This window comes from Triturus cristatus, chromosome 11, assembly GCF_964204655.1.
Source record: "Triturus cristatus chromosome 11, aTriCri1.1, whole genome shotgun sequence".
In the NCBI taxonomy this organism is placed as follows: Eukaryota; Metazoa; Chordata; class Amphibia; order Caudata; family Salamandridae; genus Triturus; species Triturus cristatus.
In genome coordinates, this window is record NC_140594.1 from 385,108,662 (window position 1) to 385,124,239 (window position 15,578).

The 15,578-nt window shown below is 47.4% G+C and overlaps 1 protein-coding gene across 2 annotated transcripts in view; it reads right to left on the reverse strand.

The window, feature by feature from the left end:
- Window positions 1-724: 724 nt before the first annotated feature.
- ANKRD39 (ankyrin repeat domain 39) overlaps window positions 725-15,578 on the reverse strand; it is a 104,726-nt gene continuing 89,872 nt past the window's right edge. Inside the window, exons 5-6 of one of the 2 annotated variants that reach the window (XM_085634597.1) lie at window positions 6,000-6,203; window positions 725-4,869 (exon numbers count right to left, since the gene is read on the reverse strand). In XM_085634597.1, the coding sequence (XP_085490723.1) occupies window positions 4,726-4,869; window positions 6,000-6,203 (348 nt within the window). In that variant the 3' untranslated portion in view covers window positions 725-4,725. The remainder of the gene's footprint in view (window positions 4,870-5,999; window positions 6,204-15,578) is intronic. The other variant, XM_085634596.1, reaches the window with a different exon arrangement.

The following is a 15,578-nucleotide window of genomic DNA, read 5'->3' on the forward strand; positions in this document are numbered from 1 at the left end:
AGGCATATCTGTGCTGTGTTGCACACATGTGATCTACTCTGTCTAAAGAGTTCTGATGGAAGTTGGACTGCTTCTTTGGGAGCAGTACATAAAGTGCTAACAATACAAGCCTCATGTTATCTCGATATATAGAGCAGACATGATTTAGCTGCAATAAACGACAGAATATAATAATAAGGTGCTGTCTCTTTCGCTCTACAAAAGGCAGACACTATAACACGTTGGCGCTGGCTCTTGTAACTGATCACAGTGACGTACCTCAGGTGCAGCTCTGCTGGACTTCTCAGGTCACGGCGGGAAGCAGATCCATTCGACCAGCAATCCCCCAACAATCCCCGCCCCCTCACATAGAGGGAAGGCAGCTGGAACGCTCTGAGGGGTTGAAGGGTATTAGCGTCTCCTAAAGGGGGCTGTGAAGGATACTTAAAAGAGGAAAGGCCGCAGCATAGGTGATTCAAGGATCTACAACACCTCTGCCCTCCAGACTCAAACCAGAGGCCCACACGAGCTGCCAGTCTCACACCCACCGGGGCAATCCTGCAAGTGACCACAGCCCTCACACAATGATGAAGAAAACTGAATGTCCCCTCAGTTAAGAAAGAACATATATAAGCAATGCTCACTAGTTTACGAAAGTAGCATTGTTGCAGAGCTTTGCTCAACTCCCCTATGCCACTGTATGAAGAAAAAAAGAAATCACTGTATTCACAGGGACTCAACGAAATGAGGCTGTTGTTTGTTTTAATAACTTGTTTTCGTATAGTGCTTCATACCACAAATTTGTCATTTCTGAGCACTGCAAATAATAGATATGAATATTGTTCAGCCCGATGATAGTCAACCTACCAAACACAGCAGTGTGGGCTCGCTGGGACTCAAATTCACGATCCACAGAGAACAGATGCCTGCGGCAAGCATCAAGCTCATTGATCCATATAAACGTAAGCACCTACATTCCTCGCAATGAGATAACCTTACAGAATATATACATCCACAGCTCACAATTTAGTTGATTGGAGAATACGACATTTGATGCTTATCTTTAGGTAGAACATAAGTAGCCTCCAAAAAGGCCTAACAATTGCAGTTTTAACAAAACAGAAACATGGGGCGCAGATCTCAACAGAAGATGTCATGTTTCATTAACACACCAAAGACAACGTGATTTGAAGGAAAACTCTACAAATGAAGTAGCAGTAGACATGATATTTCTGAAAACGCTGGATGTCATATGTGTTCATTTAAGTGCCTCAAAATGTCAATGTATACAGAAAAAGAGGCAAAAAAGAGTGCTTCACATATCTTCCAACCTTACCGCTGACTGGAAGCATTCATCGCTTCAGGCGGCATGCAATACAGCCTGCCTTAAAAAGGCTAGATCTGTTCTGGACCTTACAGGCTTCTACAAATCATACTCTATGTAGACCTTGGGAAAAAGTCACCTAAAGATCAAAAAGGTTTGCAAACGAGCGGATGAGGTGTGTGAAAATAAAATAATCCAGAGTGGAGTTGACTATTGCAGGGAAGCGCAGCTGACTCCTAACATCCCCCCTCACATAACTCAGTTTTCTTTTTCTCCAGAAAGGGAACAGATAGTTTTTGCACATATACATTTATTGGGTGTGAACCCAATAATCTGTCATGCTCCCTCAAATGCTCGTGCAGCAACAGTGCTGAATGAATGAATGAATGAGAGGATCTGACCCAAGGGGTGTCCTGGCGCTGAAGCAAGGCAAAAGACCCAGCAACCCAAACCAACTAAGGCATGTTAAAAAGTCCCCTAGGTTGAATAGGAGTGCTGCTGGAATACCTCATACCCTTTGGAGGGAGGAAAAAGTAGTGCTCTCACGATGGCACCTGTGGGCGTAGCTGGAAACCCTGGTGAAGTAACACAAACGTGAATGTAAAAGAGAGAGGCCTTGCTAATCCAAGATACAGGGTTTCGTATAAGACTTACCAGTCACAAGTAAATTCCGCTGGAGACCTAAAATCATACACGTCAATTATTAAGAAGCTTCTTCAATTTCCACACAATCATACACCCAGTCTTGAAAAAACCAGAGAAACTATTATCTCTGCGTAATTGTAATACCTAGGTATCTCATTTGGTTTTTTGCCCCGGGGGTCGGGGAAGATTGGTTCCAAGGGTTAATTGGAGGAGGATTAGCCAGGAAGTAGGGAAATTATTAATAAGATGGGCAAATCTCCCTGTCAACCTATATGGTAGGCTCAACCTAATAAAAATGATTGTACTTCCAAAGGTTACCGTTCTTTTTAACACAATACCTCTCTCATTTGATAAAAATGAAATTGGAAAATTAGAGGGTAAGATTGGAAGTTTTGTTTGGGCTTCTAAGGGCTCCCGTATATCTTGGAAGAGGTTAAGGAAAAAGTTGGAGAAGGGGGGATTGGCTCTTCCGGATTTTTGGCTATATTTTCAGGTTTTCCACTTTAAAAACTTTAGGATGTTACTAAACAGACCAGATGATTCTGCTTTAGGGCACTTATAGGGGGCAATGCTAAGTGATCTCGGTGAAGAACATAGGCAATTTCTTTTTAAGTTCGGGGATGCTAAATTTTTCAAAAAAGTGAAATTGAAGATCTTATTGCAGGCAGTAAAGAATTGGGTGTTTATTCGGAAAAAACTTGGAATATCGTATTACTCTGATCATGCTCCAATATGGGGTTCCCCCGGTACCCCAGCCTGCTTGGAGGATAGGCTCAGCTTACCATTGAAGCAAGCGGGTATCTCAAGGTGGGGTGATCTGAGAATGGGAACGGATTTGGTCACTCGGGAGTCTTTGAAAGCATGTACTCGGGGACAATTAACCAGATTTAAATTCTATCAACTCTCTGCTTGGTGGGACAGGCAAAATTGGGGGGAACAGAAGGATGATTCCTGGTTAATTCAAGCGATGAAACCTGGCGGTACCAAAGGAGAAATTGCTCTTTGGTATCAAATTCTTATTGAAGCGGAAGATGACATTGACCAGGACATTCAACAGATCTGGAGTCATGATGTTGTTAATATTAATCTAATTGAGACCTGGATGACCTCATTTGCATTGCTTCGAGAGATAGTCAAACCTGCCTTCTTAAAACGTAACCATCTGTTTACTTTATATAGAGCATATTGGTCCCCAGTAAAACTTACAAAAACTACCGGAAATCAATATCTGTGTTCAAGGTGTCAAGATCCTCTAGCAGATGATTATCATATGTTTTTAACTTGCCCAGAGATTACTAACTATTGGTCGGACCTATGTGAATTCTTGTCGGAAGTAACTGGAACACGGTTAAAAGTAACCCCCTCACTCATATTTTACGGAATTCATGATAATTCTGTTTTCTTAAATAAGAGAGAAGTAAGATTAATATTTTATGTTATTTTATTGGGAAGAAGAGAGATATGTAGAGATTGGAAATCTACAATCCCACCCCTTTTCTCAGAGTGTAAAAACAACATCATATATATCAGTAAACAGGATATGACATGTGATCCAGGAAGTCGGAGGAAAGTTTGGGATATGTTGGTCGACTGGTGTCAGAGGAATGGGGTCCAAGGCTTAAGCCAATAAATAGCTGTCGGTCCTGGTCCCCTTCTTCTGCGTGTCATGCTCAATAAGGGTTGTGTGGAATGACTCTTTTCCTGTTTGGCTTTTGCTAAGGGAAAGGGAGTATTGCCAACAAGTTAAGCGGCAAAATGAGAACACCAAAAAAACAAACAAAAAAAAAAAACATGTGAAACTTTGTTCCTCAAATTTAAGAACACTAGGCGTCCAATTTGATCATAGATAATTGTTTCCCTGGCTCTTTCAAGACTGGGTGTATGAGTGTGTGGAAATTGAAGAAGCTTCTTAATCATTGAAGTGTATGATTTTAGGTCTCCAAGGGATATTACTTGTGATTGTGAAGTAACACAAACACAAGCGTTTTTCATAGAGGAGAATGATGTTCAAATCACATTAATGCTCCTCCCACAAAGCTTAAGAACCCTGCGAAAAAGAATCTTTGAAAGATATATGCTCAAACACTTTGTTTCTCCTGCCTTCTGATCACTTACATTATTTATCTAACTCCAGTTTCATGCCTGAGAAATGTTACCTCAGAAGCATGGTCACGCCATAAACAAAAGATAGGGAGATGGTTTATCTCAATACGCGTTTGTCCTCCTCTCCCAATACAGAGATATCTGGCTTCTATCACACACTACTCTTCTGCTTTTAGATATTACACTGGCTCAGAAGTCTCTTAGACCCACAGCACACTTTACTTGCCAGTAGTGTATCGTTCCCCCAGCGGCAAGTCATTCATCCCAAAACATGTTTTCCACAAAGTTTGGCAGTCTCCCTGTTGGGGGAGACCTTTGCTTTATACAAACCACGGTATGAGTCTTGGAAGTGCCTTGCTTGGTGAGCGTTAGGTCACCAAACGTCCTGCTGTTGATCTTTATTTCAGTGGTCTGTATCACAATCTTTCACAGAGTTGCATCTAATGCATGCACACACTGAGACATGCAAGTTCCGTTGCACATACGACGATTCACAATTTCTGCGCTCTTCTAGTTTGGTGAAAATTAAACACTGCTCTCTGGAAAGCTTCCAACCATACAGTTGTCTCTGCACCACAGGTTGCTTTCCAGGTAGATAACACATTATTTACCGCTAATATGCCAACCACAGCAGTGTCTCTCAGGTGGACCCTCTGAGCAGTGATCACGGCTCCTCAGACTTCTAAAAACATCTTCAGATGGCTATTAGTGGGCACAAGATCCGAGGCCCTTCTCAACTTCCTGTCCAGGATGGTCTTCAGCACCGGGCTGTGCTGCACCAGGAGCTCACAGAGGTCAGCATGCCCTTTCTCTGCAGCCTGCGTTAAAAAACAGAATTGGGTCTGAATGCCCTGTTAGCCTCTCCCATCACCCTTCCCTTACGCATAATCATCTTATAGCCCTCACTTAATGTGAGGGCTTCCCAACATTCTCACTATGATTATCCCATTAACCATCAACTTAGTTGCAGCCATCGCTTTCATCTCACCTCAAGTGTGTGGAGGGTACTTTTACCCTCGTTTAAGTCATCTCTCCACCATCCCACTGTTGTTTCACCTCATCATGCTTAACTGATATTCCGTTATCCCATCAGCTTACCTCATGTGCAGTCATTGCCATCAACAACACCTTGTGTGCAGTCATCAGTCTATTGCCTTTATTCAACAAGTGTATGCTAATTTCCTGTGTGATCATTCCATGTCCCTCACTTATATATAGTTATTTTAGCACAGTTGAGCACCTGGTCTATTCCTTGTGTTTGCCCATCTCCTTTCCATTCCTGCAAGTACAGCTATCCAATCACTCGCCTCCGCATAGTCATGCAGTTACTCTTAGCGTATGTATGAGTATTTCAGTGCCATAATCTGACCACGCGCACCAGGCTCTACACACCAAGGTCCTTCCTACATTAACCACCGCCTGAACTTCCACCAACCATCAAGAGGACTACGTTCCACCTCCCTTTCACTTGCCCATACTCCCCGCATCTACCGAAGCAGAAGTGAAGGACGCACCTTCTCTCACATCGCAGTAAAGACCTGGAACAGCCTCCCCACACACCTCAGGAGCATCACCTCACTTTCAGAATGCCGAATGGCCCTCAAGATCTGGCTGTTCAAATAAGCCTCTGGGACCTACAATCGCCAGGAAACCCTATTGGCTGATTAGCCGTGCATTATAAATCCTGACTGATTGATTGATAATCTTGTTAATGATCACTGCAATGCCTTCACTGTGTGTAGTGACAATCCACTGCCATCACATTGTTGATAGCAATAGCATCCCTTTCATTCTGTATGAAGTCATCCAATCCCCTCTCACTCTGTGTAGTGTCAGTCCAACCTCTTCACGTTGCAGAGTCATTCAGTTATGGCCATCCCTCCACCTTAACATTCTGTAGCCGCATGCCATCACCTCCTGTTATAGAGGGCCATGTCATCATCCTCACCTTATGTAGACATGTCATTCCATCATCATCCGCTGTCTCCGGCTTAGCTTTATGGGACAGAAGGAGCCTGGCCACCTCACTGTGCCCACAGTAGCTAGCACGATGAAGGGGTGTGGCACCCCCATGAGTCTGTGCGTTGCAGTGTGCGCCACTGGTCAACAGAAGCTCACAGACGGAAAGATGACCCTGCCGGCTGGCGTAATGCTGCAAAAGAAGCAATGTAGGCGACAGATTCATGGGCTCGTTCACAAACCTCTTTGTTTATTTATTCTGCACAAACATGTGCATCATTCAAAATGCATTCCTCACCCCACCAAGTATGCATCCTAGTATTTAACACAAATGGGTAAACACAGGAAACAGTCAATAAATTAAGGTAAACTGCTCTGTTGAAAAGAGATACTAATAAGCCATATTGATCAGATTCTTAGCAAGCTTTTAAATGGTTGTTTATTTTAGGATTTATCTATAAAAATCTGGTTTCTCTAATGTAGTGTTCTGCTAGTTTTTGATTGTAAATGACAACCATGTGAGGGAGTTTTATGATGGCAGACACTCCGCCAACTATGGGCATGGGCAGTAAGATGCCAAGCAAGAAGCATAATACAAACGGCAAAGTTTAATTGAATGTCTACTCTACTTGAAAGTCTTCTCTGCTTCAGAAATCTAATGCCTCAAACACTGTCCGTACATCATCCAGATCTGGATGTCCAGTGCTTACATGAAGCTCAACCCAACCAAGACAGATTTCCAGTTAGTTACTAAGAACATCAAACAAGAAACAGTACAAATCGGGCTCAATAACATGTACCTTCACTAAACTCACCCTCAAGGGACTCACAGCGAAAAAATAGACATGTCAAGGTACAAACTCTCTTCGAAAGAAAGTGAAACTATTTCGCTCAGAAAACGACTTCAGAATTGCTTTTCAATCCCTCATACTCTCACATCTGGATGGTAGTAACAGCCTGTTCCATGGACTTAAGAGTCCATAAGACCACTCCTCAAAGGCATGCTACACGCTGGAGCATGTCTCTTCCTCAGCCAGAAGAAATGTGATTACATCACTCCCTTTCTGATAGAACTCCATTGGCACCCCAGTATATCCTGTAGACAAGCAGTCCACTTCTGATGGTTCTCGGTACACCCGCAGCCAGAAAATCATGGGACTATAGACTAAAAAGTGTAAAAAAAAAAAGAATAAAAAGTATTCCAACATCCCTGTATCCACCAGGACTGCCCCAATGCTGCTCCAATTTAGGGAAGAGTTGAAGGCTCACCTCTTTAAAGAACAAAGCAGCACAATACATTAGCAGTCCACAATCCAGCTACTTCTCCCATCACTTGTTGACTTTATGCTTGTCTTTGATCCAGTACATCACTCTACAGCCTTTTGGCAAGGTTTGTGCTACAGAAATACCATATGCATACATTGATGGAAGGAAACCTTGAACTAATCTCAGCAACTGATTGCTAGGGGCCACATTGAAGATCACAGTTTTTCAGCTACCAGTAGGGGGCCCTTGCTGAAGTTCCATCTGCAGTGTTCCTATTGGAGTAGGACCAAGACTGATTTTCATATTGCTAGTCTTTATCTAGAAAAGCACAATGAGCGAAAAGTGATGGACTGGAAAGCAGCCCGAGCGACAAACTGGCAAGCATTCCTTCCATCACTCTTTTGTTTGCTATAAGCAAGTAGCATGGGAAAAGGGCCAAGCCACTCAGGCCCGTCAGAGGGATTATGGAGGATTGCTCTTATATTTTACTAGTGGCTCCAGGACTGCTTGCAGGAACCAGTCTTCACTTTCTTTCTGTAAAGTAAAGTCTGATCGCTCTAAGGACTAATGCTTCCAGTGCAGAGATCAGCATTTAACTTGATGGGCACAGGTTTGAATCTCGGTGGATCCCTTCAGGTTTTCATCCTTTTTAGGCTGATGAAATGAGTACTGAAAGGTTACAATTAGCATCTGTTTTTAGTGACAAGTTACTGAAAGGGGTGAATCTGTGCTTTACAAATATACATTTTGTTATGCAAGAGGTGATAGCTGTAATCAGATCCAAGTTCTTTTAAAGTGTGGTCCCCGCAGCTTTCCATTCCATTTCTTGCTTTGTAATCTCTTTGGACTGATCAGGAAGACTCGGGAGTGGTCTAAAGTTTAGGGCAGAGGCATCACCTGGAGCCATATTGAAGATTTTTTACACCATTTCCCAAAAAGAGTTGGTGATATGGACAGAGGCATGTTTCATAGAAAACGAATTTTGAAATGTCTGTCTTCACTCACTGCATGTGTAAATATTTGTCTCTATTAAACTCTAGTAGGGAAGTACCATCCAGCGCTTAAAGTTTTGTAAAATATAAGCAGGTGGGAACCATAATGCAGCAAGACACAAAATATGAAACTGCTGCTCACTTTTTAGGAAGAACACAAGTGCAAACTTCTATCAAGCTGCTCATCTATGGACATCACAGAACACAAGGACTGGCAAAGCCTATAGGTCTTGGCTCTAAAAGGTTAAACTCTTGGCTCTACCAATGCTTTTTGCCACCGGCATATGAACGCATGCATCAAGACAGTAGTACGCAAACAGGCAGTCACGATATTCAGACCAACGTTCTGCAGTCCACTACATATGGCCAGTTACCCTGTTGCTATACATTTTACTCACACAAGTCTCTTAAGGCTCTTTGGGGCACACAATCAAATGTATAAATCCGTTGAATAAAGAAAGGAAGTAAAATAGAAGTCTGTTCTTTATCGTTCATTTCCAGCGCAAAATGTTCAATTTCAGTTTAAATGTTCAAGCTTCATTCGTAGTGACACTACTTAGGCCAACACGTTTCACTATCATTATAATGCTTCTTCAGTACCATAAATGAATATTTTCATCGATTTTTTCTAAATTTCAGAAAAATTAAACAAACTAAAGATATCACTTGGCTCTATGCGTCCCTTAAATTAACAACATTTAATTAGAGAAAATGATGTCAATCTAGCTTATAATAAATTTCTTAAGTGTAACTGGAACATTTTGGAAAAGGAAAGGGTATAACTGTTACTTAACTGCATTGTTTGATAATAAAATGGTGGCTATAAAATGGAATTGGTGCCTTCAAATATATTATGCACTTAATGACTACACAGACTAGTGTGGCTGGTGGCTCAGTGGACTAATGCGTCCAATGCAGGCACCTGTGTTCGACCTCATGGTCACAAGTTCAAAACCCGGCGGGTCCACTCAGCCTTTCATCCATCTGAGGTTGATAAAATGAGTACCATTGAGTTGGATAGCACCAGACATCTGTTATTCAGCACCAAGATGCCTCCGGGTGAACGTGAGCTTTACAAATACACATGTTATGTTATTTCAGCGTCCCACCCGAATCCATTTTATGGCCAAAGGAACCTGTATCTAAACTGGCATCAAACAGTATAATAACTTTTTTTTTTTTTTAAAACAACAGTGATAAAAATAAGTAGAAGACATTTAATAACTATTTATTATTAGTAACAATTCCTAATATAGTGAATTTTGTACTGATTTGATTATTACATTTCTTCTACCTACTTTCATTACTGGTGTTTTTTTAAATTATATTATTGCATTTTCGAGGAAACTACTTTTTTATTTCAGTAGCAAGATGTTCACGATGTTTGGACCTCAGAAAAAAGTACCTGGATCACAACGCCAGCAGTGGCGAGACAATAATTAAGAAGAATCAATTTTTGCAGGGTTTATGTGCCAGAGAAGAAACAGTAAAAGACGCTTAACCTGTGCTGTCCAATTAGGAGGCAGTAAAGGAGAGTGATACCAAAGCCAACGAATGGTAAGCAGTGGGCAAACTCTAAGCCCCTTTTAGTAAACTATAGTGCCTCGCATGCAGTAGCACATGGCTCAGGCAGGTTCAACCCTAAAAAGACCCCTTAAGTATATTGAGGAAGGATAGAACTCATTCATTCAGAAAACTATGAGACCGAAATGCTCCTAGGCAGAACATACACAAGAACAGGCAGGGCCGGCTTTAGGGCGTTGCGACCGGTGCCACCGCACCGGGTGCTGACTCTTCAAGGGGGCGCCGTCCTTGGAAGTATTTTATAGCTTTAGAAGCACCTGCTGCTGCATTGCTAGCCTCCGGCAATTCTCAAACAGCAATAAAAATGTCAAGATAACTAAGGTGATTCACGTTCTTCCTGGAGAGAGAAGGAGTTTTGTCTAGTGAAAGTTTTAACTCATTTTATGGTAGCACAGAGGATTTATATGCCTGCAGCCAAGAATGTGTACCATGCAGATCAGAAAGTGCATATATTTTAAATCAGTCAGTGCTTTTGACAGAGGGATCCTTTTGTTCTTGGCAGTGTAGATGTTAAAATCCTAACATGGAACAGTGAGCTAATAGCTATCAAAGAGCTGCATGCAAACTGCAAGATATAGATTAGAGCATTATGATTTTTCCTCTGTCTTTCATTATTCTAATGTTTCAAAAAGGGTTCATTTTGGTAAGAATAAAAAATCTCTATTATTAAATGTAACCCCAAACCATGGGGATATGTTTTCTATTATGAGTCTGTGCTTGTCCAGACCAAGCACTCTTAAACTCAAATGTCTACCAGTATGGATGACATGCGACTCCTACACCTTGTAGTCTTCTGGCTTATGTAACATTTTCTATACACTGATTTACACACCTATGATTGATTGTCTCTGTGTAGTGTATGTGTGTGATGTAAAGTGCTCTGACACCCTAGACTGGTATAGGAGGTGCCATACAACTAATCAAATACATGTGATAGAGAGTGATTATGGAGGCTTGAGGGGGCACTGTGAATGGATGGTAGTGAGGGAGTCTGTGGGGGGCGCCAACAAACATTGTCGCACAGCGCACCACCAGTGCTAAAGCCGACCCTGAAAACAGGTAAGTAAGCCATCAAATCAAGAGCAGACAACTGAAACGGACAGCAAAGCTATCAACCATGAGCAAGGAGCCGACCCTAAGCCTTCTGCAAGTATAGATTGCGTTTTGGAAAGATTAGGTCTTGCCAACAATTATCTAAAACTTATACATTTGGGGGGGCGTGGCTTGCTGCCGAGCAAGATGGCCGCAGCCTAAGCGAGCTCCGAGGGTGAGACCGACTCCCCTCGCATCAGTCTTCTGATCCGCGACTCTCTACATTCCCAAGGTCGAGACACGGGGAGCGGCGGCGAAGCGACCTCGCCTGCTCCCGCTCCGGAATCCCTCCGTGGCTCCTAACGCAATCGGCGAGCTCCGGTAGGTTACGGCCTACCAGACCGGGGCCTCGGGTTGCTGGAGTGGCCCGGGTGCGGCGCTGACGATCCGGACCGCTCGGTGGAGGCTGCCGGCTCGGGGCGGACCGGGCGCGGCCGCGCGCTCCTCGCGCGCTCCTCGCGCTTTGAGCGGCTCTCCCCCAGCCCACGGAGCATCGGTGAGATCTGGGCAGCGGTGGGGCGCACAGCCCCGTATTCAATTCTTTACCGGACTGACGGCCCGCCTGGCGTGTGGGGCTGGAGACGTGCTCCGATGCGCCCTGGTCCCCGGCGCTGCTGCTGGCCCACGAAATTGGCTGCTGGTACTGCCGGCGATCGGCGAAGAGGCTCTGTGAGGCGGCCCCCCCCCCTTCTGCTGAGCCGGGGAGGGTAGGGCTGCTGACTGCGGATCTGCCTGGTGTTGGGCCCTGAGCTGCTGGGGGAACTGGCCCTGGACTAATAAGCCATACCCGAGGGTCTGCCCTGTGGTGGGGATCGACTCCGCTGCTGGCCTGGTGATACTGGTGCCTGATCGGGGCCCCGCGTTGCGACAGCTGACTGGTGGCGGGCGGAGCGAAGGTCCTCCGACGCGGCCATGGGCGGAAAGGGGGCCCGAGGAGGCCAGCAGAGCAAGTTGGACAAATTCGCCTACAGCAAGGACCCCTCCTCGCTGTCAGACCGCGCGGGGCGCACTGAGCGGACGGCGACGGAGTCAGAGACGCCAAAAGTGACACTGGAGGACATCATGGCTGCTCTGACGCAGGTGCAGTCCACTGTGGGTTCAATCTCGTCGGATGTGTCCCTTCTCCGTGCGGACTTTTCAAAAATGTCAGCCAGGGTCACAGATGTGGAGCAAGTGACGGCCACCCTAACGAAAGACTCTAGCTATCTCCTGCAGCAGGTTTCGCAACTGGAAGCGGAGAACAAACGCATGGCGGCCAGGTTGGATGACCTAGAAGGGCGCTCGCGACGTAACAATGTGCGCATAACTGGGATTCCTGAAAGTGAGGGGCACCCGGCCATGGACCTGTACGTGGAGGAGCTGGTAAAGTCTAAACTGCAGCCCAGGGGGCCTCTCAGCCTTTTTCTCGGTGGAGCGCGCCCATAGGGTACCTGGTGGCCGGCCGAAGGTGGGTGCGCCTCCGAGGCCGGTGCTGGCTCGCCTGTTTAACTTTCGCGACCGAGACGCCATTCTCCAGGTGGCGCAGGTGGCGCCGCCCATCCGTCTCCAGAACTCCACTGTGTCCTTCTTCCCGGACTACACGGCGGCAGTGGCGGCGCAGCGGAGGAGCTTCCTGGAAGTCAAAAAGAAGCTGCGTGCACGTGAGCTCCCCTATGCCATGCTTTTCCCGGCACGGCTCCGAGTGGTGGCGGATGGGACCACAAAATTCTTTGACACGCCGGAGGAGGCGCATGACTGCCTGGAGGGATGGCAGCGCGTCAAGGGTAACGGACGTTCGGACCGGAGCGGAGGGCAGTCTGGGGGCTCTGAAGATCCTGATGGTCGACAGCTGCAGACGAGAGAGACGGAGGAGGGATCTGCCGGATGAGGTCTGGGCTGAGGTTTTCCCCGGCCTACTGAACTGTAATGCACTCAGAGACCTACCGGCGCTGGAGTGGCCTATCTCACGTTGTTTGACTGTATAACCTATGGGACCTTGGGACAGGGGAGGCACTGGTCTTCCTCGGACCTCCCGCTCCTTTGCACGCAAGTACTGTTTGGGGTTATGGGGTTCGAGCACTCTGCTGAGTTGGTGTGGCGGGCAGTTCCAGGTCCGTATGGCAGGGAGGCCGGGAGGGGGGGTGGGGGTTGGGGATTGTTTTCTTGTTTTCTTTATAGGTTTTGGTTTTTGTTGGCACTGGCACTTGCGACACATGATGCACTCTTTCACTGTAATGCACATGCCCCACAGCAGTACATCCGCGAGACTCACAGCTTCCCGCCCCAACCACCGTAATGTCCGGGGTAGAGTGCGATACGCAGTCTGAGACCAATCTGACCCCAGTGCGGCCTCTCTCAATGCTCACAGGGAACGTGCGGGGCTTAGGCAACAAAATCAAGCGGAGCCTGGTATTGCACAGTATTAGGGGGTGCGCCCCGACGGTGGTCCTACTCCAGGAAACCCATCTGGTTGGCACCGCTAGCAAAGCCCTAGACAGATGGGGGTACAAGATGGTGGCACACTCTGAGTTTACTTCCGGATCGCGGGGGGTGGGCATACTGGTGCGCCGACAGTCCCATCTAATTGTGCACAGCGTTCACACGGAGGGGTCGGGGCGTTTTGCAGCGATCCACACCCAATGGGAGGGACGGCCCCTTAACATTGTGTCTGTTTATATTCCGCCTGCGCTACAGGCTGTGGCGTTCCCGGCGCTTAGTGGCTTCCTGATGACACTACCAGAGGGGGAGGTGATACTGGGTGGTGACTTTAATACGGTTATGAGCGACCTCCATGATCGCTGTCCCCCACGGCCCCGAGGCGGGGGCGTTTCACGCATTGCGAGCTTTGTGGAGGCGCTCGGGCTGACGGATTTGTGGCGGTTGCATCACCCGACGACACAGCAATTCACGTACCACTCTGGGGTGCACAATAGTTTGACTCGCATAGATTACTTCCTGGGATCGGCTGGTTGTGTTCAGAACATTGACGACATGGAAATCAGACCGCGAGGCATATCAGATCACTCCCCGCTACTCCTGCACTACACGACATACCACTTGATGCGTCGCCGTATTTATCCGCTGCGTCCCGGTTACCTACGGCTCCCCGAGATTAATAAGTCCATACGGAAGGCGACGAACCTTTAGTTCCAAGAAAATGCTGCCTCGGTGTCTTCCCCTACTGTCCTATGGGAGGCGTACAAAACGGTGGTTCGGGGGCAGGCTATGGCTTCCGTCGCGGAACACAAACGCGGGCAACAGTCCGAGCTGGAGTCGCTGGAGCGTGAGCTTCAGGCGGCGGAGGCCCGCCAGGCCCGGGACCCATCCCCCGCGGCCTCCCGCGACCTGCAACTGGTGCAGATTAAGTACAGAGAGCACCTCGCGGAGCGCACCAGACAACGCTTGGAGGCCTCGCGGCATACAGTTTACGACGTGGGGGATAAAACGGGGAGGTTGCTGGTGTGGCTTGACCGCCGCGACAGTGGCGCCCGGTGGATTGCGCGGCTTGACACTGCGGAGGGCCGGACAACGTCCGACCCGCGCACCATCGTGCGTGCCCTAGCGGAGCATTACCGGGGGGTTTATGCCTCCGCTTCCTCCATGACGATGGAGGAGGCATTAACATACATCAAAGACATTCGGATGCCCACACTATCCCCCGTGGCTCGGGAGGCCTTGGAGGCTAAGCCCACGGTGGAGGAACTCCAGGCGGCTATTGGCGCGTTGCAGCCCGGTAAGGCTTTGGGGCCCAACGGCATACCGATTGAGCTCTACCAAAGATTGTCCGAGACGCTGGCCCCGCACTTACTAAATATGTTCACTCACAGCCTGCACGCGGGCGAGCTTCCGTTAGATCAGCGCACGGCCACCATTGTGGTGGTTCCAAAACCAGGTAAACCCGCTGCGCAATGCACCTCCTACCGTCCCATATCACTAATCAATGCGGAGGCCAAGATCCTCGCTAAGCTACTGGCTATCAGGCTGGCGCCATATCTGTCTGAAATTGTGCACCCAGATCAGTCCGGCTTTATGCCCGGCAGAAGTACATCTCACAATCTAAGACGCCTACACGGGGTGCTGGCCCGGGCGGGACGCGTGCGGGAGCCGGCGGTGCTTCTCTCCCTGGATGCGCGTATGGCGTTCGACATGGTTGAGTGGCCCTTTCTTTTTGCGGTATTGTCACATCTGGGCTTCGGGCCCAAATTTTGTGCCTGGGTCAGACTCCTATACACTAACCCACTAGCGCATATCACGGCCAATGGGCATATGTCGGAGGATTTCCCCCTGACGCGAGGGACGCGACATGGCTGCCCCCTCTCGCCACTGCTCTTCGCCCTGGTGCTTGAGCCGCTCGCGGCGTGGATACGCTGGGAGCCCATGATACGGGGCCTCAGGTGGACGGATGGCTGGGAGGACCGCGTTTCTCTATACGCGGATGACGTGCTACTGTATCTGTCCTCCCCTGGCCGCTCTATACTGGCGTTGCTTAATATCTGCGAGATTTTTGGCCGGGCGTCGGGATATACGATAAATTGGTCTAAATCGGTCCTATTTGTGTTGCATGGCCATCCCCCCCGCTTACCGACGGGTTGTCCACTCCAGGTGGCAGAAGGCTCGTTTAAATATCTCGGGGTGCATATCACGTTGGATCCGGC